This window comes from Ziziphus jujuba, chromosome 9 (assembly GCF_031755915.1).
Source record: "Ziziphus jujuba cultivar Dongzao chromosome 9, ASM3175591v1".
In the NCBI taxonomy this organism is placed as follows: domain Eukaryota; kingdom Viridiplantae; phylum Streptophyta; class Magnoliopsida; order Rosales; family Rhamnaceae; genus Ziziphus; species Ziziphus jujuba.
The window spans coordinates 9,008,108-9,026,171 of NC_083387.1; the positions used below are offsets into that span (position 1 = coordinate 9,008,108).

At 31.6% G+C, this 18,064-nt stretch overlaps 1 protein-coding gene across 23 annotated transcripts; it reads left to right on the forward strand.

The window, feature by feature from the left end:
• The first annotated feature begins 5,496 nt into the window (after positions 1–5,496).
• LOC107426769 (uncharacterized) lies at positions 5,497–17,664 on the forward strand. Of its 23 annotated transcripts, none has more exons than XM_060820252.1 (19): positions 5,497–5,798; positions 10,429–10,518; positions 10,835–10,943; positions 11,041–11,459; positions 11,544–11,610; positions 11,688–11,821; positions 11,903–11,969; positions 12,064–12,446; positions 12,525–12,591; positions 12,676–12,977; positions 13,060–13,123; positions 13,215–13,537; positions 13,671–14,061; positions 14,144–14,244; positions 14,397–14,440; positions 15,182–15,377; positions 16,673–16,817; positions 16,929–17,068; positions 17,192–17,664. In XM_060820252.1, exons 3-19 carry the CDS (start codon positions 10,898–10,900, stop codon positions 17,318–17,320), a joined length of 3,018 nt encoding a protein of 1,005 aa, XP_060676235.1. In that variant the 5' UTR covers positions 5,497–5,798; positions 10,429–10,518; positions 10,835–10,897; the 3' UTR covers positions 17,321–17,664. The 23 variants fall into 23 exon arrangements, 20 of the variants coding, with proteins under 20 accessions (XP_060676235.1, XP_060676236.1, XP_060676233.1 ...); XM_060820253.1 differs by having other exon boundaries at positions 10,429–10,515; XM_060820249.1 differs by lacking the exons at positions 5,497–5,798; positions 10,429–10,518 and adding exons at positions 9,065–9,506; positions 9,822–9,883.
• Positions 17,665–18,064: the final 400 nt, after the last annotated feature.

The window sequence follows — 18,064 nt, forward strand, 5'->3', positions numbered from 1 at the left end:
ATCACTCTTTTTTTGGGGATAATTTATTGAAAAATATTTTTTTTATAATGTTATATTTCACTTTTCTAGAAATCTCGTTATATATGTCCCAAAAAAAAATTATATATATATATATATATACAAAAAGAATTATAATTTGTGAAGGATGGTTCAATTAATAAGGAGGGTCCCTTTTATGGTACAAACAGCTAATAGTCATGGATGTACAGGATTTGCTCGTCTACTACAGCTTAATGAATTAAATTTCTTACCATCTTGGAACAATTTACATTCATTTATTTTTTTCTATATAAGTTTTATGTTTTTAAGAATATAAACATTAAAAACAAACTTCGCTAAAAAAATAATATTAAAAAACCATTAATAAGTTAATATGAAAATTTGATAAAACATCAATTAGAGCCAATGAATAAGACATATTGCATGAAGTTAGAATTCTCTATATTGGAGAAATTTATTACTTATGCATATCTAGATTGAATAATCCAGCATATTTTGAAGTAAATATATGTTTTACAATAAAATATTATACCATTTTTAACATTCTACATAAAACTTCAAAATATGCATAGACAAATATTGAAGATATTTAACGTGGATTATTTATAATTAGGCGATAATCAAGCAACATTAAAAACTTTTGAAGTTGTCCAATAGAAAAGCAATTGTGTTTTACATTCCGCCATAATTGGTAATTATTCATTTGCATTTTGGGTCTTTTAATTAGTAATTATGTTTTAAACTTCATAAAATGAGTTTCAAAATGATAATAATAATAATAGGTATAATAATAACAAACAAAAGCAAGAGGCTATGGCAGAGTGTATAGTCTTATTCCTTGTCATCACAAATCTAGCTCGGAATATATGGTCGATGTCTTTAACCGATATTTGTATAACTTAAAATAATTATGTTTCGTTATCAAACAATATTTCTTCTGTAGAAAGAGAACAAAAGAATATTTTTCTAACCCAAAAAAATATTCTCCCTTTAATTCTTTTGAATATATTAGATAAAGTGATTCTTATTTTAGTGATTATATAACTATCCTAACGAAAACACTTCCAAAAAAATTCAAAAGTGTTTTTATTCTGTACATTAATAAAATATAAAACAGATAAAACTTTCAGGATTATTCCCATCTTCTTCTTTTTAATTGTTTTTTTTTTTTCTTTTTTCTACCAAATTATCAGTAAAGGACATATTCTGAGCCTCCAAGGTGAGAATTAAAGGTTCGGACCAGAAGAACAACGATACCGTACTCATTTCTTGTTGAATTATCTAGAGCTATTCATTTTCATATGTTATTTTCGAAACAGTAGTGCCACAAAGTAATGATTTGTTTATTCACCGATGTGTAAATTGTGAAATATAAAAACAATTGAATAATGTTAGAGTTATTAAAATTTGTATAAAATTTATTTATTAAATAATTTCATAGATGATATATTAATATTTAATTTTTTAATTTATTTATTTATTTAAAGATTTAATATATTTAGATTGTATGAATATGTCAACCAATAATATTTTAATATGTATTATTTATTATATAAATTTAATGAATATATTAATATTTTATTATTATTATAAAAAGTTAATATAACATTAAATATGAATAGTCCTATGATAACTTTGAAATTCTAGATTCAAGATTAAAAATCTAATGTGACAAAATTCACTTTCCTAATTTTTTTTAAAATATATATAAACAAATAAATTTTAAATAGATAATTAAAATAAAATATATATCAATCAAATAATAATATATCATTTTGAAAAGTTCGAATTTCATATACTTTTTCTAAGTTTGATATAAACATAATTTAATTATTCAGGTTTTAAAAACATTACCAATTTCTATTTCAAAAAGTTATGATTTTTTTTTTTTTTATTGTTCCGTTCATACTTCTTGTAATGATGTTAATACGATTTTAAAATTTTTTAAAAATTAATTATAATTGGTGTAAATTTTAAAGGATCAATATACAATCATCATAATTGCATAATCCAACTGTATGAATTCCAATTCATATATAGTGTCTTCATTGCGAACGTTTAAATTTTTTTAAATGTAAAAGACATTTTAGATGGTAATTTTTTTAAAAATTATAGTCTGAAAATATTATTATTTACAGATAATTTACAAAAAAAAAAAAAGAAAAAAAAAAAAAAACAAACAAAGGAGGCGGAAGTCGGAATTGGATACACACCGCGTGTATGCATATATATATATATAATTTTGGATTTTTTTGTGAAAAATAGCTTACACAAAATATTTTAGGCATCTATAATAATGAATCCTTTGGTACGTTATTTAGGTCCACAGATGATGTTCTGACACGAGTCATTTTGGAAATATACAAAATCTAGGGATGTAGGTAACCCTAATTAATTATTTTATTTTTTTCTTTTTGGAGTATGGGACCCCAACATCTAGGTCTTGATCATTGGAGCTGCGAAATGTCCGAATTGACCATGTATTTCTCATAACAATTATAGGTTAATAAGGGTGATTTCGTCATATAAAATTGAATAGTTAGATTCCTTCCCCGGTATACTGCTTTGGTCGTTGGATATAATAGGTGGAATCCCACAGTAAGTACAGTGCAGCCGTGCAGTTGCAATAGTAGTCTAGCGTGTGTGTGTTTGTTCCACAATGGATGGAAGTAAAATCAAAGGTAAAGAAATAGTAGTAAAAAAAAACGAAAGAAAAAAAAAAAGGAAAATAAAGTGGCACGGAAAGTCATCTTAGCATGTGTGTTTCTTTTTATACTTTTCTTTACTTTATTATTTATTAATATTTAATAATTTTATGTTTGAAAATTTCTGTGGAAGTTTGTTTAAAAAAATCTTATTAATACACTTTAACATTTAAAAAATAAATAAAAAAAATTTAGTACAAAAAGAAATTCTTCCAATGGTTGTAGAAAAACAGAGGGCCTAGATCTAGAAGGAAAGAGTTTTCTTCTTCCATTTCTTTCATATCGGGAAAAATATGTATCTTCTTTTTCTCACATTCCTTTTTCCATTACTCCATGGTTAAGGAAACATATAAGTCAAAATTGTGCCAAATCTCCAGGCACTTGAAATTAAAGACATTTAACAGTTGAGCAAGTATTTGCAAGAAAGGTAACCAAAGATATTTTTTGGACATGATACAAATTAACATTTGCTTAAAGAAATTGAAACCAAAGGTTGGCTATATGTATGAGCATCCCAATTTTATATTACTTACATGAAGGAGAAAAAAAGTAGATACATATATATAGAATTTTTCTACAATACAAACGGTTCTTATGCTTATCATATCCAAAATTAATATTTTTCGGATAAAAACATCTATTTTAATATATACAGGACACAACAAAATCGACATTTTCATTCGTAAAGCTTCAGCTTTAAAAGTGATATGTACTGTAAAATTCTCATCTATATATATAATAGTTAATAGTTGGGAAGTTTTACCAAAAAATAAATAAATAAAAATTACTAGTTAGGCCGCCCATGTTTTAAACGATTTCACTACTTTTAGGATAAATTCTTCAGAGAAAAAGTTGGAAATTGTATGCATGTAGATAGTCATAAGAAGACTGGAATAGACTACTCACATGGTCAAAAATATGAACTCACAATTGTTACTTTCTTCTTTATTAATTAAAAAAGAAAATAAAGTAAAAAAAGGGGCTTAGTTTTTTATTTTTATTTTTCTATGTAGTTTGATTTATTGTAAAAGGGTTAGCTGCCACTTGTAATCTTTGACGTGAATTAATTCATACTTTTCATGTTATATATTGTACCTCTCAAAACCACTAGTCATTAAAAAAGAACAAGGTCCCTTAAAAAACATTAACAATAACAAAGCCCCTTTTTTTTTTTTTTTTCCCATAATAATTTTGAATTCAATTGCTTTCATTCTAGATTACCAAAAAAAAAAAAAAAAAAAAAAAAAAAAAAAACAGAATTATAGAAAAAGAAGAAGAAGGATAAGAAGCAATTAGTGGTCATCCATTTTTGGAAAAAATGAGCATGCAAGGATGGTCTTACAAAAGCATCATTGTCAAATAGGTAAAAATGGACAATCTGGGTTTGGTGCAATGAATTAAATCTTTTTTCCTTTTTTTATTTTTTTATTTTAAGTGAGATTGCAACTTGCATGCCTTCGCAGTGAAGCAAAGAATCAGTGGGCACAGAAATTTGAAAGCGATTGCAAGGGGCATGGTTGAAGTACTCAATGTAGATTGGCAGGCTAAAATACAAAGTGAAACTCTAGATCAGATTGGCATACATTGATATAGCCTTTTCATCTTTGGCTTGTATTATCTTCGGGTGTGGTTGTGTTGTGCTTTTTTGGACCAGAAAAAAAAAAAAAAAATAGTGGCTGTACTGAAATTTAATACTGGGGGTTTAAAATCTCTCTTCCTTTCAAGATTTTTTTGTGTTTTGCAGTGACTATATTTAGTACTACTAACATGTGCAGTGCCATTAGTGATGAGCTCTGCAGCATTGAATGAATAGCAGCAATTTATTTTCACCAACAAAAAAATATACCAGCAATTTATTATAAAATGTTTAAAATTTTTAGCTTTTATCTGAAAAAATATAAAACGTAGAATTATTAAAAAAATTAAAATGTGGAATTCTAAAGGAAAAAAAAGAAGAAGGAAGAATTAAAAACAAACATAGAGAGTTTGAAATTAAATAAATTACAAAAAAAGAGAAACAAAAAATAAATTAAACTGGGGGTTGGGCAGGCTCTGCATGCGGGCCCTGCTCGATTTTGGGCCACTTGATACATGAAATTCCTTTTCAGTGAATCTCCAAAATATATATTTACAAACTTTTTTTTTTTTTTCTTAAATCAAATTTTTGTATATGATGATGGTGATTTTGTTTTTTTGTTTTTCTTTTTTTCCTTCGGTTTAGTTCCATTAATTCCAAATTGATAAGAAGATGCATGCAATTTTTGTTTTCGGATATTTGATGCACATGCTGGAATATTTGAGAGGTAAAGTTTCCAAAACAGCTTTTGAATTTTAGAAAAAGCATATAAACCATTTTTGGATACTTTGCATTGAAAAAGATAGTTTTCAATTTATATAGTTTTATGGGAGGAGAGTTTCAGGAGTTTACATAAATCCCTTCCCTGGCACCTTAATTGTTGTGAACTAAGGAGATAAATTTAATGGAAATTCTTTAGGCATATTTGTTATTATTTACACGGTTTATTTTTCCTTTTAACACCCAAAAAAAAAAAAATCCCAAATATTTAGTTTAAAAAAAGTTTTTTTTTTTTGTTTCTTTTTGAGTTATCCGACTTAATTATTCTTACAAATGTGGTTACTTAATTACTGCTGTCAAATGAGTAAATAATCGGTTGACAAAACGGATAGGTTTAACATTTTTGTTTGTGCCACGTAGGATTTTAGATAGGTAGTAAATTAAGTAATTTGTTAAAAAAAAAAAAAAAAAAAGGAAGAGTACTAACCGGTCCGGTTTGAGTAACCATTTTGTTTGGGATGGGTATGGAGGATAAAAATGGCATCAAAACGGGTTTTGGTTTCGGTTCGGGTAATTCCGAACCCTTTAATTTTCAAAGGAAATTTCCTAATTAATTTTCAAATAAAATTTCCTATAAAACAAATTAGATTATTCTGAAAGATTTCTTAAAATTTTCCCGATTCTCAGTCTCAAATCCCTAACTCTTTTAGAACTTGCGACGGCAACGGTAAGGATTCACTGGAGAAAGTGACGTCACGATTCACCGGCAACGGCAAGGGTTCACTAGCGACGGCAAGGTCAGTGAGCTTCTACAATCTTTGTTCTGTTTGTTGATATAAATTATTTGAGTTTTGGGTTTGAATTTGTTATGGGTATTTGATAAATGTGATAAATTTTTATATTTTGGATTTGTGAGCTTGGAAAATTCTTCCCAAAAAAAAAAAAAAAAAAAAAAAAAAACAATCAAACTCAATGTACGTTATACTTTTATTAGAGATCAGTATATATGTGGTTGGTTTTAATTAGAGCCTAATCAATTCGTCTCTAGCTGTTTACAAAGGAATGTTAGTTTTCAGAATGCGTGGTTTTGTGTTTCATCTGTCATGAAATGGATTGCAATGCTATGCTCAAGTGGGTAGTTGGATGCTTTCTTTTGCTGTATTTCTCTCGCAGTTAACCATGTTAATTTTTTTGTGTGATTGTGTCCAAAATTCACTTCTATTTGCTAGTCCATTGGCTATAACTTCTATTTGCTAGCCCAGGGCCACAAATATGTGCATGTTTGTTTGCCTTTTCTCCATAATTTTATCTTATGCTTCTTATTTTGTTACTTGGACATGGTTTGCATTATCATTAATTCTTAAGAGCTTGCAAATGCCTATGAAGTGGGTTTTCAGTATTTTTAAAAGCCAGACAATATAGGATCAAATGCTTGGCCGATGTAATAGCATTTGATGCATTTCCCAACTTTTATTTGGGACAAAGAAATGGTTGTTCTGATTTTTTTGCCAATTGAATGGGTTTTCTAGAGATTGTAACATGGTTTTCTAATCCACACATAAAACTAGTTTATCTGGTTTATTGTGGAAATAATTATAAAAGTCTTTTTTTCCCCCCTAATATTTGGGGAATTTATCAGTTGGATAAAGTTGAATCCATTTTCATCTTTGCAATCATGTAATGTTGGCACACGCAGGAAGTTCCAGATTGAAAAAGTAATTCACCGTGTGATGCTACATATGTTTCTATATTGTCTTTCCATCTCCTGTCTTCTTGTTCCCTTATATATTTCTTGTTTTCTATGGCATGTCAATTCTTGATACTTTATATATTTCTTGCTGTACGTATATATGGTCATTTTTCTTGATTTCTGTCATCCCATGTGTACGGTTACCTGCCTTTATTTGTTTTTGATGATAGATGCTACATTGCCTTTTTTATTTGATAGGTATTGGGTTACTTTCTATTAGGATGTGAAGATTAACTAAGTTCTAGCTTAGTGGTGTTTTGTTTTTCGGTTCTTAATATTTTGATCCCTCTTCTTTTACCAAAACTAAGGTGAAAAAGATCAATAAATTCTTTAAATTTCTTTGGTATATGATGGATATTGAGTTTTCTTCACTTCAGAAACTTGATTTAAAACCTTAATTACTAGGTCTTGCATTCATGATTGATATTCTCTTTGCAATACATTCACTTGGATTCAAAACCTTAGAGGTCCCTTTTTGTATATGATAACGTTGATAGGCCTTTACCAGTTTGGTTAAAAAGATTATAGATGGATAGGTTCTTCTTTCCCAATGTACATGCCTATACAAATTTATATATATATATATATATATACATTTTTAGTTGTTTTTTATTTTATTTTATTTTATTTATTTTATGTATTCCTCTCTTGTTATTTTAGTACTACTAAGAATGAGTATTCGAATGGTATCGCCTTACCAAGCTGCTTTTGTACTCGGATGATGAATACAGGAGAATTTTATTCTAGCTAATGAAGTAATTCATTCTTTGAAGAAAAAGAGAGGCTTAAAAAGGATTGTCGGGAGTAAAATGGAATAAAATAAAATACATCGAAATGTTTAATAACTCAACCCCTATCTTTATTAATAATAATAATAAAAAAAAAACTTTAGTAATTTGTTTCTATTAATTATTCATTTTATTTAATTGGTCAAGCTCGATAAATGAGTAAATCTAATTACAATGAGTAAATCTAATTTAATCTGTTTCTAAATGACATGTGAATTTTTAGATTTTTAACTTTCTTAGTTTAATTTATTGGGGAATTTCACGTTCTAAATTGATTGAAACTAGCTGAGTTAGTTCTCATAATCCTTTTGTACAAATTGCTCCACCATTTTTGCTGGTCCTTCGAGGAGTTCATATTTCATAACTAATGTAGAATATTGTGTTAGCAATTTGAAGAAGTTCGTTGTTTGATTGTAGTTATATTTGTACTATAGATGATTGTAGTTGGATATTGTTGTCTGGAAATGTGGGAGATAATGTTAGTAATTCCTATAAGTTAGTTATGGAATTATGATGTTTGTAATTCATAGTAGTTTGTCGTTTGAATTGTATTTATATTTGTAGTATTGATGTTCTATTATATAATTTTAATTGATCTTCTTATTTTTAGTTAGAACCACAATCACAATATATATATATATATATTATATGTATCATCTAAGAAAAATACTTTTGACTCAGTTAATGTATATGTGCAAAATCAAGTGGAGCAATCAGAACCAATGTTAAAAATCATAGTAATGTTAAAATAAAAACAAAAATAAAAACATAAATATTTATAAATGAAAAATTAAACAATAGTACTAAAATTACCACGTTGTTTACTAAAAAAATTTACTAAATAATATATTGGTAGGCATATTAATATTATCTAATTATGGATAGGTAAATAAAAAAAACCAAATAATAATGAAATATATCTATCACATTATTTGCCATATTTTTGATAAACTAATTTGGTGAAGAATTAGATCACTCTAGTATTATTGAAAATAAAATACATAAAAAATTTCTACCGGGCTATGTATCAGGTCAGTCCATTGGGCGCCAAAGTGAGGGATGAGAAAAATTCTGGACCCAAACTTAACTATAAAGTTATTAAATTAGTAAGCAGATGATCTTTGTGCTCTAGTTGGATTTGGTGAGAATTTGAAATTAGTTTTTTCAAAATGAAAAAAAAAAGATATCTGAATTTCAAATTATGGGCTTTCAAAATAAAAAGAATTATTTTAAAAAAGGACATAATTCTTTTGTGCCCAATTATATTATTCATTTTTCAAAAATAATTTGCCTAGCACCCTTTATCTTCAGAGAAAGTATATTTTTAAAAAGAAATTATATTTTATTATTCTCTATTTTGGGAAAAAAAAATGATCTGATAATTTCAAATAAAAAATATGGCCAAACAAGTTTGGGGTGACATTTATTTTATTTTATATTTGTTTAAAAGGACGCTCTCAAACAAGAAAAACGCAGCGTTTCAGTTTTTTTCCCCAATTAAAAGATAAAATTTTATTGTATTTAATAACTGTGTTTCTCGTAAATCGAACCCTTGACCTTATTATGTGAATAAATTTCGTTGGTTTTAGTTTCCAACTGATCCGCTTATATTTTGTGGAGTTTTGAGTGTGATACGGTATTTGTAAACATTGAACATTGACGTCTCTGGTCTATCCTGTTCGTCTCCTTCATCATCAAACCCTAGAATCTTAAACCCTAACCCTAACGCCTCTACGACGCACTGTCCATTCTTCTCCTACGACTCCGAGAGCCACACCGCCGCCGGCGAAGACCAACCGGCTGCGAGGAACGGTGTTGTTTGTGCTATTTCGGAATTGGAACTCCATTTGCTTTGACATATCAAAACACAATCTCTGAATTCTCTATCTGCAAATCTATCTTCTCTGTCTGTTTCTGTCCGAATCTAACGGAATCAACTTCAGCAGTGTTCTACATTGACCTACCCGGTAATTATTTTGATTTTTCTGTCTGAAATTCTTTCTTTTTTGTTGTCAGTTTCATCTATCTGTGCAGCCCTGCTCAATTGTCTTTATCTATTTTGTTCAATTTTCTTGCTGACCACTGAATTGTGAAGTGAAAGTCATCTGCTATTTGTGAATTTAGCCAGAGTTTGATAGTTAAATGATGGTTTGTCTGTATTGAAAATTTGCTGTTTGCAAACAATTTACAAAAAACAAGAAATTAAACGAGTTCTTGTTTCGAAAATGGAATTTAAAAGTGATAATTATGAACGTTGACATTCATTTGCAATCTTATTACAGTATGTGACATTTTTGAAGCATGCATGTGTTTGGGGGATAATGTACGGCAGCAGTTAAGAGCGGTTGGTTTGCCTTTATTTTTAACTCGGTTGAACAATGCTTGTGGCTCTGTGCTTTTATCGATTCATCTTAGTTTTATATTTATGATAAATGTATGGCATTAGTTCTAGTGATTAACCAAATTTTGCTCTTGATCTTACGAAGAATTATGAGGTTCTAGTTTCTTTTTCTCATGCTGTTATTTATGAGACATTGCAGCTATGAGCAATAATACCATTTCTTATTCCTAGCTGTATCTTTTGCTCCTAGTATGTATCTTCCTTTAATAGCTTGCACTTATGGTCTGTTTGGGTTAGGTTAAATTTACATTTTATTTTCAATTTGAATAGCTTTCTCGTATGGTTTGTTTGGATTTCCAGGAAAACATGTACCACTGGAGAGGCAAGAAAAGAAATATGGGTTTTGTATAAAAATTCGATTTTTAATGCAGTTAGAGTCTTTGTATTGGATTTAATATTCGTTCTTTTTAACAAATCTACAATTTCAGGGCTTGTTGAATTTCCTTTTCTTGTGGTTATTTATTTCAAGCAGAGGCTTTTTATTGCAGTGCTTTTGTCACAAAATGAGAGGCTCAGATATCGGTTCTCAAAATGGTTAGGGATGAATGTTAGATGACTGGCCAACTGAAGACTAAGTTGTGATTACATTGCGCATTTATACCTTTTTTTTTTTTTTTGATTTTAATTTTTATTTACGGAGTTTTTTTCCAATGCTAAGCTATAATGGAAAACTCTTTAAGTGTTATATTGTGACTAGGGGTATTTATTCCGCATAAATTTGATCAATGTTCTGTCTTTTCTGTAAGAAAATACTTTTAAATAGCCAAGTTTCTAAGGCATAGTTAATGAGGAAAATCCATCATAATGTATTTTTTAAAAAGTGTATTTTACTTTAATTACTTACTTTTTTATTGAAACTCAGTTTGTTATTTGTTACTTCATTCATTTTCTCAGATTCATTGACAACTAGATTTCTACTGAATATCTAGACTTCCATTGTGGGATTTAAGTACAAAAATGGATCCTTTTGAAGATTTATTTTCTGAGCCTTCTGCCACTGTTGGTAAGTCGTGCCGATGGAATCTCTGTTAACTTACCATATTTTGATGGCTGTATTTCATTATGAGGTAGGGGTTATTTAATGATTTTAATTCTTTTAGCAGCTCGGGTGGGTCAAAAGTTTAAACCCAAGGCCAAACCTCGGCCTAGAAAAGAAACATCTGCATCTGTTCCTTTGGTGGTAACTAGTGATACAAAGGGAAAGGTTGAAATACTTTGTGCTACTAGCTCAGAAACGACAAAATCCACTCTGCCTGTTGGTGTGGTGGATGATGGATTGGAAATCCCACATGGTTCTTGTTTAGCTATCACAGCTGCTAATGGGACTACAGAGGCACTAGAAAATTGTGAAGATTTCTTATCAAGTGGTCTAAAGGATATAACAGAAACAAAAAACGACTCAACCGATGTTGTTGCCCCTAATTGGCATCTTGGTTTTGTTGATGGTTCCCATCAGGAGGTTGCAGCATCCAACATAGGTGTCAATGAGCATTCTGGATTTAGAAAACCTGAAAGTGAGGTAAAACATTGTGTCTTTTTCTTGCTGGTAATTGGTGCTATTTAAGTACTTAAATTTTGTTGTCTAAACATATCTTTGTTTCAGGCTGACCTTTTGCACCTTAACGTCGATCCTTTCACTGACAATAATGTGGAGCCAGATGCAAGTAACCGTAAGTTTGTCTATTCGTGCCCCTTTCACTTGTATCTGACATCCTGTTCATAAATAGTGGCTAACTCTCTGTGGAAGTTAGGGCAGGTAGCGAACAGGAAACTTTTCCATCAATCCCTTCAACTCTTCCTGATACAATAGAGGAAGAGCCAGTTGGCTTGGACAGTTTGGAATTTTCTCAACATGGTGATGTTGGAAAATCAGCAAAGAAGGTGGGATTTTTATGTTCTCATACTGGCATATATCATTTATATGATGCTTGAAATTGATTATTTATGACTTTTGTGGTTTAGGTAGATTCTGTACAGTTCGATTCGGACCCTTTTGGTGATATTCTCTTTGAGCCTGCCACAAGCAACAGTAAGCGTTTCACAAGAAGCAAATTTTCAACTAATTATTTCTGAAACTCCATCTTGCTTCAAGGGAAATGTGACTGGTTTCAACTTCATTTCAGCTTGCACTAGTCACAAGTTTCGACCCAAGCCAAAGCCACAGCCTAGAAAGGGATCACCTACAGCAGTTGCTTCAACTCTGCCAAGTGTGATGGGAAGTCCCAACTTAGATACTGTACAGTCTGTTCAGTCTGTTGATGTTGGAAAGGGTAGATTAGCTGATCAAGGTGAATCGTCTTTAGCTACGTCAGAGATCCTTGGGAGGAAAGAGCCATTGAAAAGTATTGAGGATCCATGTTCAAGTGTTTTATTGTCCGATACCAGCAGAAGCTTGTTATTAGGTGACTCTTCTCAATCACTTCCTGTGGATGCTCTGCAACCGGAGGTTCCAGTTCTTGATGGAAGTGGAGATTGGCATTCTAGCTTTGGAAAACCTGTGGGAGAGGTAAAAAAAAATTGAATATTTCTTTTTGTTAGCTTTCTTTACTTCTCTTGACAGTTGATGAGTTCATTTATTTTTCAGAATGCAGACTTCTTTTCTGGACTTGAATGTCTTGATGATTTTCTTACTCAACCTACAAGTGGAATGGGTGAGTTATATAAATTGTTATGAGCCATATGATATATTTCGTTATTTTTATTATTGTCAAGCGCTCGATGTGTTATGTTGGCAGCAAGGGATGCTATCAAGTCCCATTGTAAGGTAGATATGGATATCCAGCACAAAAACAAGTTCTCAACATCTTTTTGTGTCAATAATGATGGTAAAGATTCTATTTCACACTCAGAAGTGGAAACTCTTTCAGAGGAAAATTCTTGTGCTCCAGCACATGGATCCATTGTGGTATGTGATGCTGCACAATCTCAAACTTGTTCTGATTATGACACTACCCAAGATCCAGTGTCCTGTAATGGAGCTCTTGTCTCCGATAAATATGATGAAGCTCAGATTGGTAATGGAAGGTCAATGACAAAGGTAAAGATGTATTTTCTTCCCCCCCCCCCTTCAATGCACTTTATGGACAAGTCAGTAATGTGATATTATTGATTTATTTCAGGTAACTGGATCCTTGTTCGACTTTGAAACTCTAGATGCTATATCTGAGGACACTATGGCATCTGGTATGTGCAGTTCAGCTTTCTGCTTTATCTATTTGTACTTGTAAGTTTTACTATGAATATTTTTAAAACATTAGAGGCTGGAATTGGTTAGGAAAACGTGCTGCCAAATTTCAACCCAAGCCCAAATTGAAAAAGGGGAAAGAGAAACCTTTGGGAGTTGAGTCTGCTAGACATGTGCAAGCTGAACATTTGGTTTCTTTTGAAACTCGATGCATGCGTGAGGGTTCAATTCCTCACTTAGAAGTTCTTGATGACACATCTGCAAGATTTGGTGATTCAGTTGCTTTGGGTTCAACCTCTGAAATCCAAGGCAATTCAGAACCAAAAAATGTTGCAGAAATTACCCGTTCAGGTGATGACATTTTGGGGGATGTCATGAATTCAGAGGATGCTCCTGATATGCCTGAAGAAGTGGTAACTTTGTCAACTATACTAGTTTGCCTTCCTTGCTTATAACATGCTTTGCTTCATCATGTTAGTCTGGTATTAGCTTGGTTTATTATTATTACTATATATCTTATTATTTTTTTCCCAATTTGCTGCTCAGATTAATAAGAGCGGAACTCAAAAAGCTTTTACAGAATCAATTCCACTGAGGAAGCACAAAACATCTTCCACTAATAGTGAGGGAATTGAAGGTGAGAAGTCATCTAGGGAGCTAAGGAAGCGATCAGCTCAACAGCTTGTTGATGAGCCAGTAGATGAAGCTTGTGAACCTCCCAGTATTTCTAATACAGATGTAGATGAGGATGATGATGATGAATATAGAGAAAATAGACCATCTCAGAAGAAAAAGACTCCAAGAAAGCCTAAAAAACCTTTACCTGAAAGTGATAAACCAGTCCGTAAGCGTACAAAAGCAAATGAAGCACCTGATCAGTCAACCAAAGTACCTCCTAAAAAGTTCTCCCATTCAACTCGCCGAAACAGAAGGCATGGTAAATGGATTTTTTTGGTGTCCAACATTGTGAGATATTTATTTCTGTAATGAATGAGTTTTGATTAAATTTCTCTTTTCAGTGAACAAGGATTTGCTTGACATGCCAGAGGATGAAATTGACCCCCAAAAATTATCTATCAAGGATCTCATTCTCCTCGCAGAGCATAGGGAGCGCCTAGCGGTATATATGCTTTTATAGTTTTTATGCCTATATCTTCATAGAAGAAAGTAATTTTGATAATTATTCTTTTTCACTTCATGGCAATTCAAAGGTATATCTGTCCTATGATTGCTATTAGTAACACTGCCTTATTCTTTTGTCAACTTATTCAGATTAAAGAGGCATCAAAGTCTAACACAACTCAAGCCAATCAAAGGTATTTGATTTTAAGCAGGAACACATTTAACTAAATCTTTATTTACTGTTGCTTCATCTTTATCACGTAGCATATTTCTAAAAAAATTATTTCGATGTACAGATAGATTTTTTGAGTGGAAAATGTATGGATGCCTAGTTATAATAATGCATAGACTTTGATTGTAAAAATTGGAGGTATTTTCAAATCCATCTGGCATTTTTATGCAATGAAGTGTAAAAACATTTAATTTATTAATCGAGACAACTTTATTGATTGAAGAAAGAAATGGCAAGGATAGTATAGGGATGCTGTTGACATTCTCCTAAAGTCCTACCTTAAGTTTATTGATTTGGTATGCATAATTGGTGCTTGAATCCTGTAAACATTATGGTTGTAAAAGTACAACGTTATAATACTAAGTTAAATAGCGTCCATGGTTTGGTTACTCATGTCGTGATAAAATGAAGATAACTATTATTTATCGAAGAAATGAAGCTAACAATGTACACATGATGGACATGCCCTGTTTAATAAAATTAATCTTTCAGGATTGGACGATGGTGGCCTCATGGGGAAAATTTTGAGTTTCCATGAATTGGTATATCTAGCTTATGAAGAAATTTGGAGAAACTTCGTGTTTTTATTGGTTTTAAACAATTTGACATTTTAAGTGGTATGACATGATATGTCTTTCAGTTGGCCACACATACAAAATAAGGGCTGGTGATCTAGCTTGATTTTAAATTTCTTTCTTTGCAGTTCTGAAAATTTCCTTAACAAAGAAGCTTCTCACAATGAAGAGGATAGCTTTGCTTCGGAACACGACAGATACTCCGAAGATGGCCAAGAAAGTTGTGGCATTAAGCCAAGTTCCTCGTACATCAATTACCAGTCATTCATGAACAGAACACCCACTACAAGATGGTCAAAACAAGATACAGAACTTTTTTATCAGGTAATCGAGCAGTACCATTGCCTCCGTTTTACTGATTCCCATGATTCCATTTGAATCCAAACTATTCCTAGTATATGACTAGCAGAAAAGCAGATAAGAGTATCAGGTTTAGTTTTTGTATGTATTTTATGTACCTTGAGTGTTACCAATTTGTCTTAGAAGTTATAGATACTGAGTTAAACTGGCCAACTTGTATTCCATATGAATTTCATGATTACTGTGAGAATGTTAGGAAGGAAGATAATTTGACTGGAAGGATAAAAATTTGCATAGAAACCTCTAAATATAACATTCTGCAAACGGCAACTGTTGAAGCTCAAATGTTGATGAAGCTGAAGGCTATGTTGGACGGTAAAGAGAACTATCACAAGATTAGGTAGGCCACAGATATCTTAAGATTTCATTTCTACTAATGAGGAGCAGATTTGCTAGGTTGACGCTTTACATGCCTCAGATATTGACTGTTCCCTTTGCCACTGGACTAGGGTCATTGAAAGTTGGCAGATTCCAAGGCACATCCTCTTGGATGATCTCTTTGTTTGGTTGCTATATTCCCTTGTAACTGCTCTGTTTTCTGGTTGGTTATGGGTCCGACTGACTAGTTGGCTGTTGCATCCACCAGTAACCTTTCTACCGAACCAACCTTTTGACAACATTTTTTGATGCTGTAAGAAACTTTTGGAATGCCACATGATATGTCGAACATTCTTGGGACTCTATATGGTATTAGTTTTAGTTGCATCATAATTTTTTAACATTATTCGTACCTTCTCTTGCTAAAATTATCAGAATCCCTTCTTGATTCTCGGTTCCCTCTTTGATGCACTGAATGGTGGTTTTATTCCTTCTCTAGTTTGAATTGAAAGTGTCTATTGCATTGTAAACATGGCAAAGCTTGAAGAGAAGATGAATTTTATTTAAAATTAAGAGTTATGAGTCGAAGGATTGAGGTGAGAGGATTGGAACAAGTAGGGTAATAATATTTGTAATTTTATGAGTTTGGGAGCACCCTTGGCCAATTGCCTTGGAGTTCAATTTCAAATTGAACTTCTTCCCTTCAAAAAAAAAAAAAAGAAAAAAAAAAGAAAAAAAAAAAGGGAAACAAATGAAGGTGGCTTATTTCATGGTTGAGTTAATTTGATTGCTATTATAAAAAAGAAAAAAAAGAAAAAAAAAAAAAAGTAACAAATGAAGGTGGCTTATTTCATGGTTGAGTTAATTTGATTGCTATTTCTTCCCTATTTTTTGCACTTGAAATTGTACTAACTAATACCTGGCCTTGAAATATCTTGTAGGCTGTTCGGCAGTTTGGAACAGATTTTTCCATGATACAACAACTTTTTCCTGATCGAACACGACATCAAATCAAGTTGAAGTTTAAGAAAGAAGAACGCCAATATCCTTTAAGGCTTTCAGAAGCTGTGACTAATCGGGCAAAAGGTGATTCTTTTTCATTTTTCTTTTACATCCTTCTTGATGCTTTCTCTTTTTTAGTTGCTGTGCTTGGAATAAATGGTGTGTGGAATAATAATATAACCTCTGCATGCACAGATCATTCCCACTTCGAATCAGTTATCGAGCGGCTGCAACAAGATGCTTCTCATGCAAAACAGGAGTATGATAGAGATGACTCAATTGGTGTGGCAGGGAAAGAGGCCGAGGTGGCAGAGGGGCCAATTCATGACGCAAGTGTATGTACTTTCTCTTTACTATTCTCTTATGCTGTAATGCTAGATCTAAATATTTATTGTTGCTCCTTCCTGTGGTGGAAGTATTCTTGATCAGAATCCTAATGAATATTTGTGTGCTCACAGGCAGGAGCAACAAAATCTGAGTTGGGTGATAATGTTGTTAAAGTTCAGGAAGCAGATGTTGAAGTTCATAGTCCTGCAAAGTCTGACAAAAGTGATGACTCAGATAGATGGTTTGATTATGATTATTAACGAGCTGGCATTCTGATTTCTGACACTGAATGAGGTCCTAGTTTAAGAAAGAAAAATAGGTAAAATTGAGAAGTCTTTATTTATTTATTTTTTTTCCCCCCTCCGTCCACTCATGGTGGAATTTTCTCATATATTTGCAAGTGTAATTTATCATGCTCATCTTAAATTTTTGTATGTTTCCTTTAAACACCTCTGTCTCTCTCTCTCTCTCTCTCTCTCCGTGCATTTACACCTTCTCCACTGTAAATAATTTTACTTAAACCAAGACTAGGCATTATTACAAATATCAGTCCTCCATGGAAGTTGTAGTAGTTGATCACATGTGAATGGAAATAGGTTGTACATCTCTATTCTTCCCCTTATCCCCAGGAAAAACTTTTAATACAATTCAGGAAACATAATATGCAATGCAGAAAGAAAAATGCCTAATTATTAAATTTGTATTACCAGTTGTATTTTAGCTCTGGGGCACATAAGAAAAGGTCATTGCTTGTCAAAAATTTTGGTTATTTATTTATTTATTTATTTTTGGGTCAATTTGTGATCTGTCGTTTGGTCAGCCTCCTATAAAAATGTTTGATGCTTAGATATGAGAGGTGCTCAAATAGGTAACTTTTTGATGGCTGGCCAAAGTTTGATATAAAAATGAACAACCCACCTTTGACAAAATGGGGAATCTGGTGCTTTTATTGGACATCACCGGCGTCTGCGAATGGGATGCACCGCCAATTATAAATGGAAATA

What these genes read in the sequence shown, in the direction of transcription:
- LOC107426769 (XM_060820252.1), top strand. Translation starts at nt 10,898, where the DNA reads ATGGATCCTTTTGAAGATTTATTTTCTGAGCCTTCTGCCACTGTTG. An exon ending in TGAGGACACTATGGCATCTG is followed by an intron (nt 13,124 to 13,214) that starts GTATGTGCAGTT and finishes GGAATTGGTTAG; the next exon opens with GAAAACGTGCTGCCAAATTT. An exon ending in AGCATAGGGAGCGCCTAGCG is followed by an intron (nt 14,245 to 14,396) that starts GTATATATGCTT and finishes CAACTTATTCAG; the next exon opens with ATTAAAGAGGCATCAAAGTC.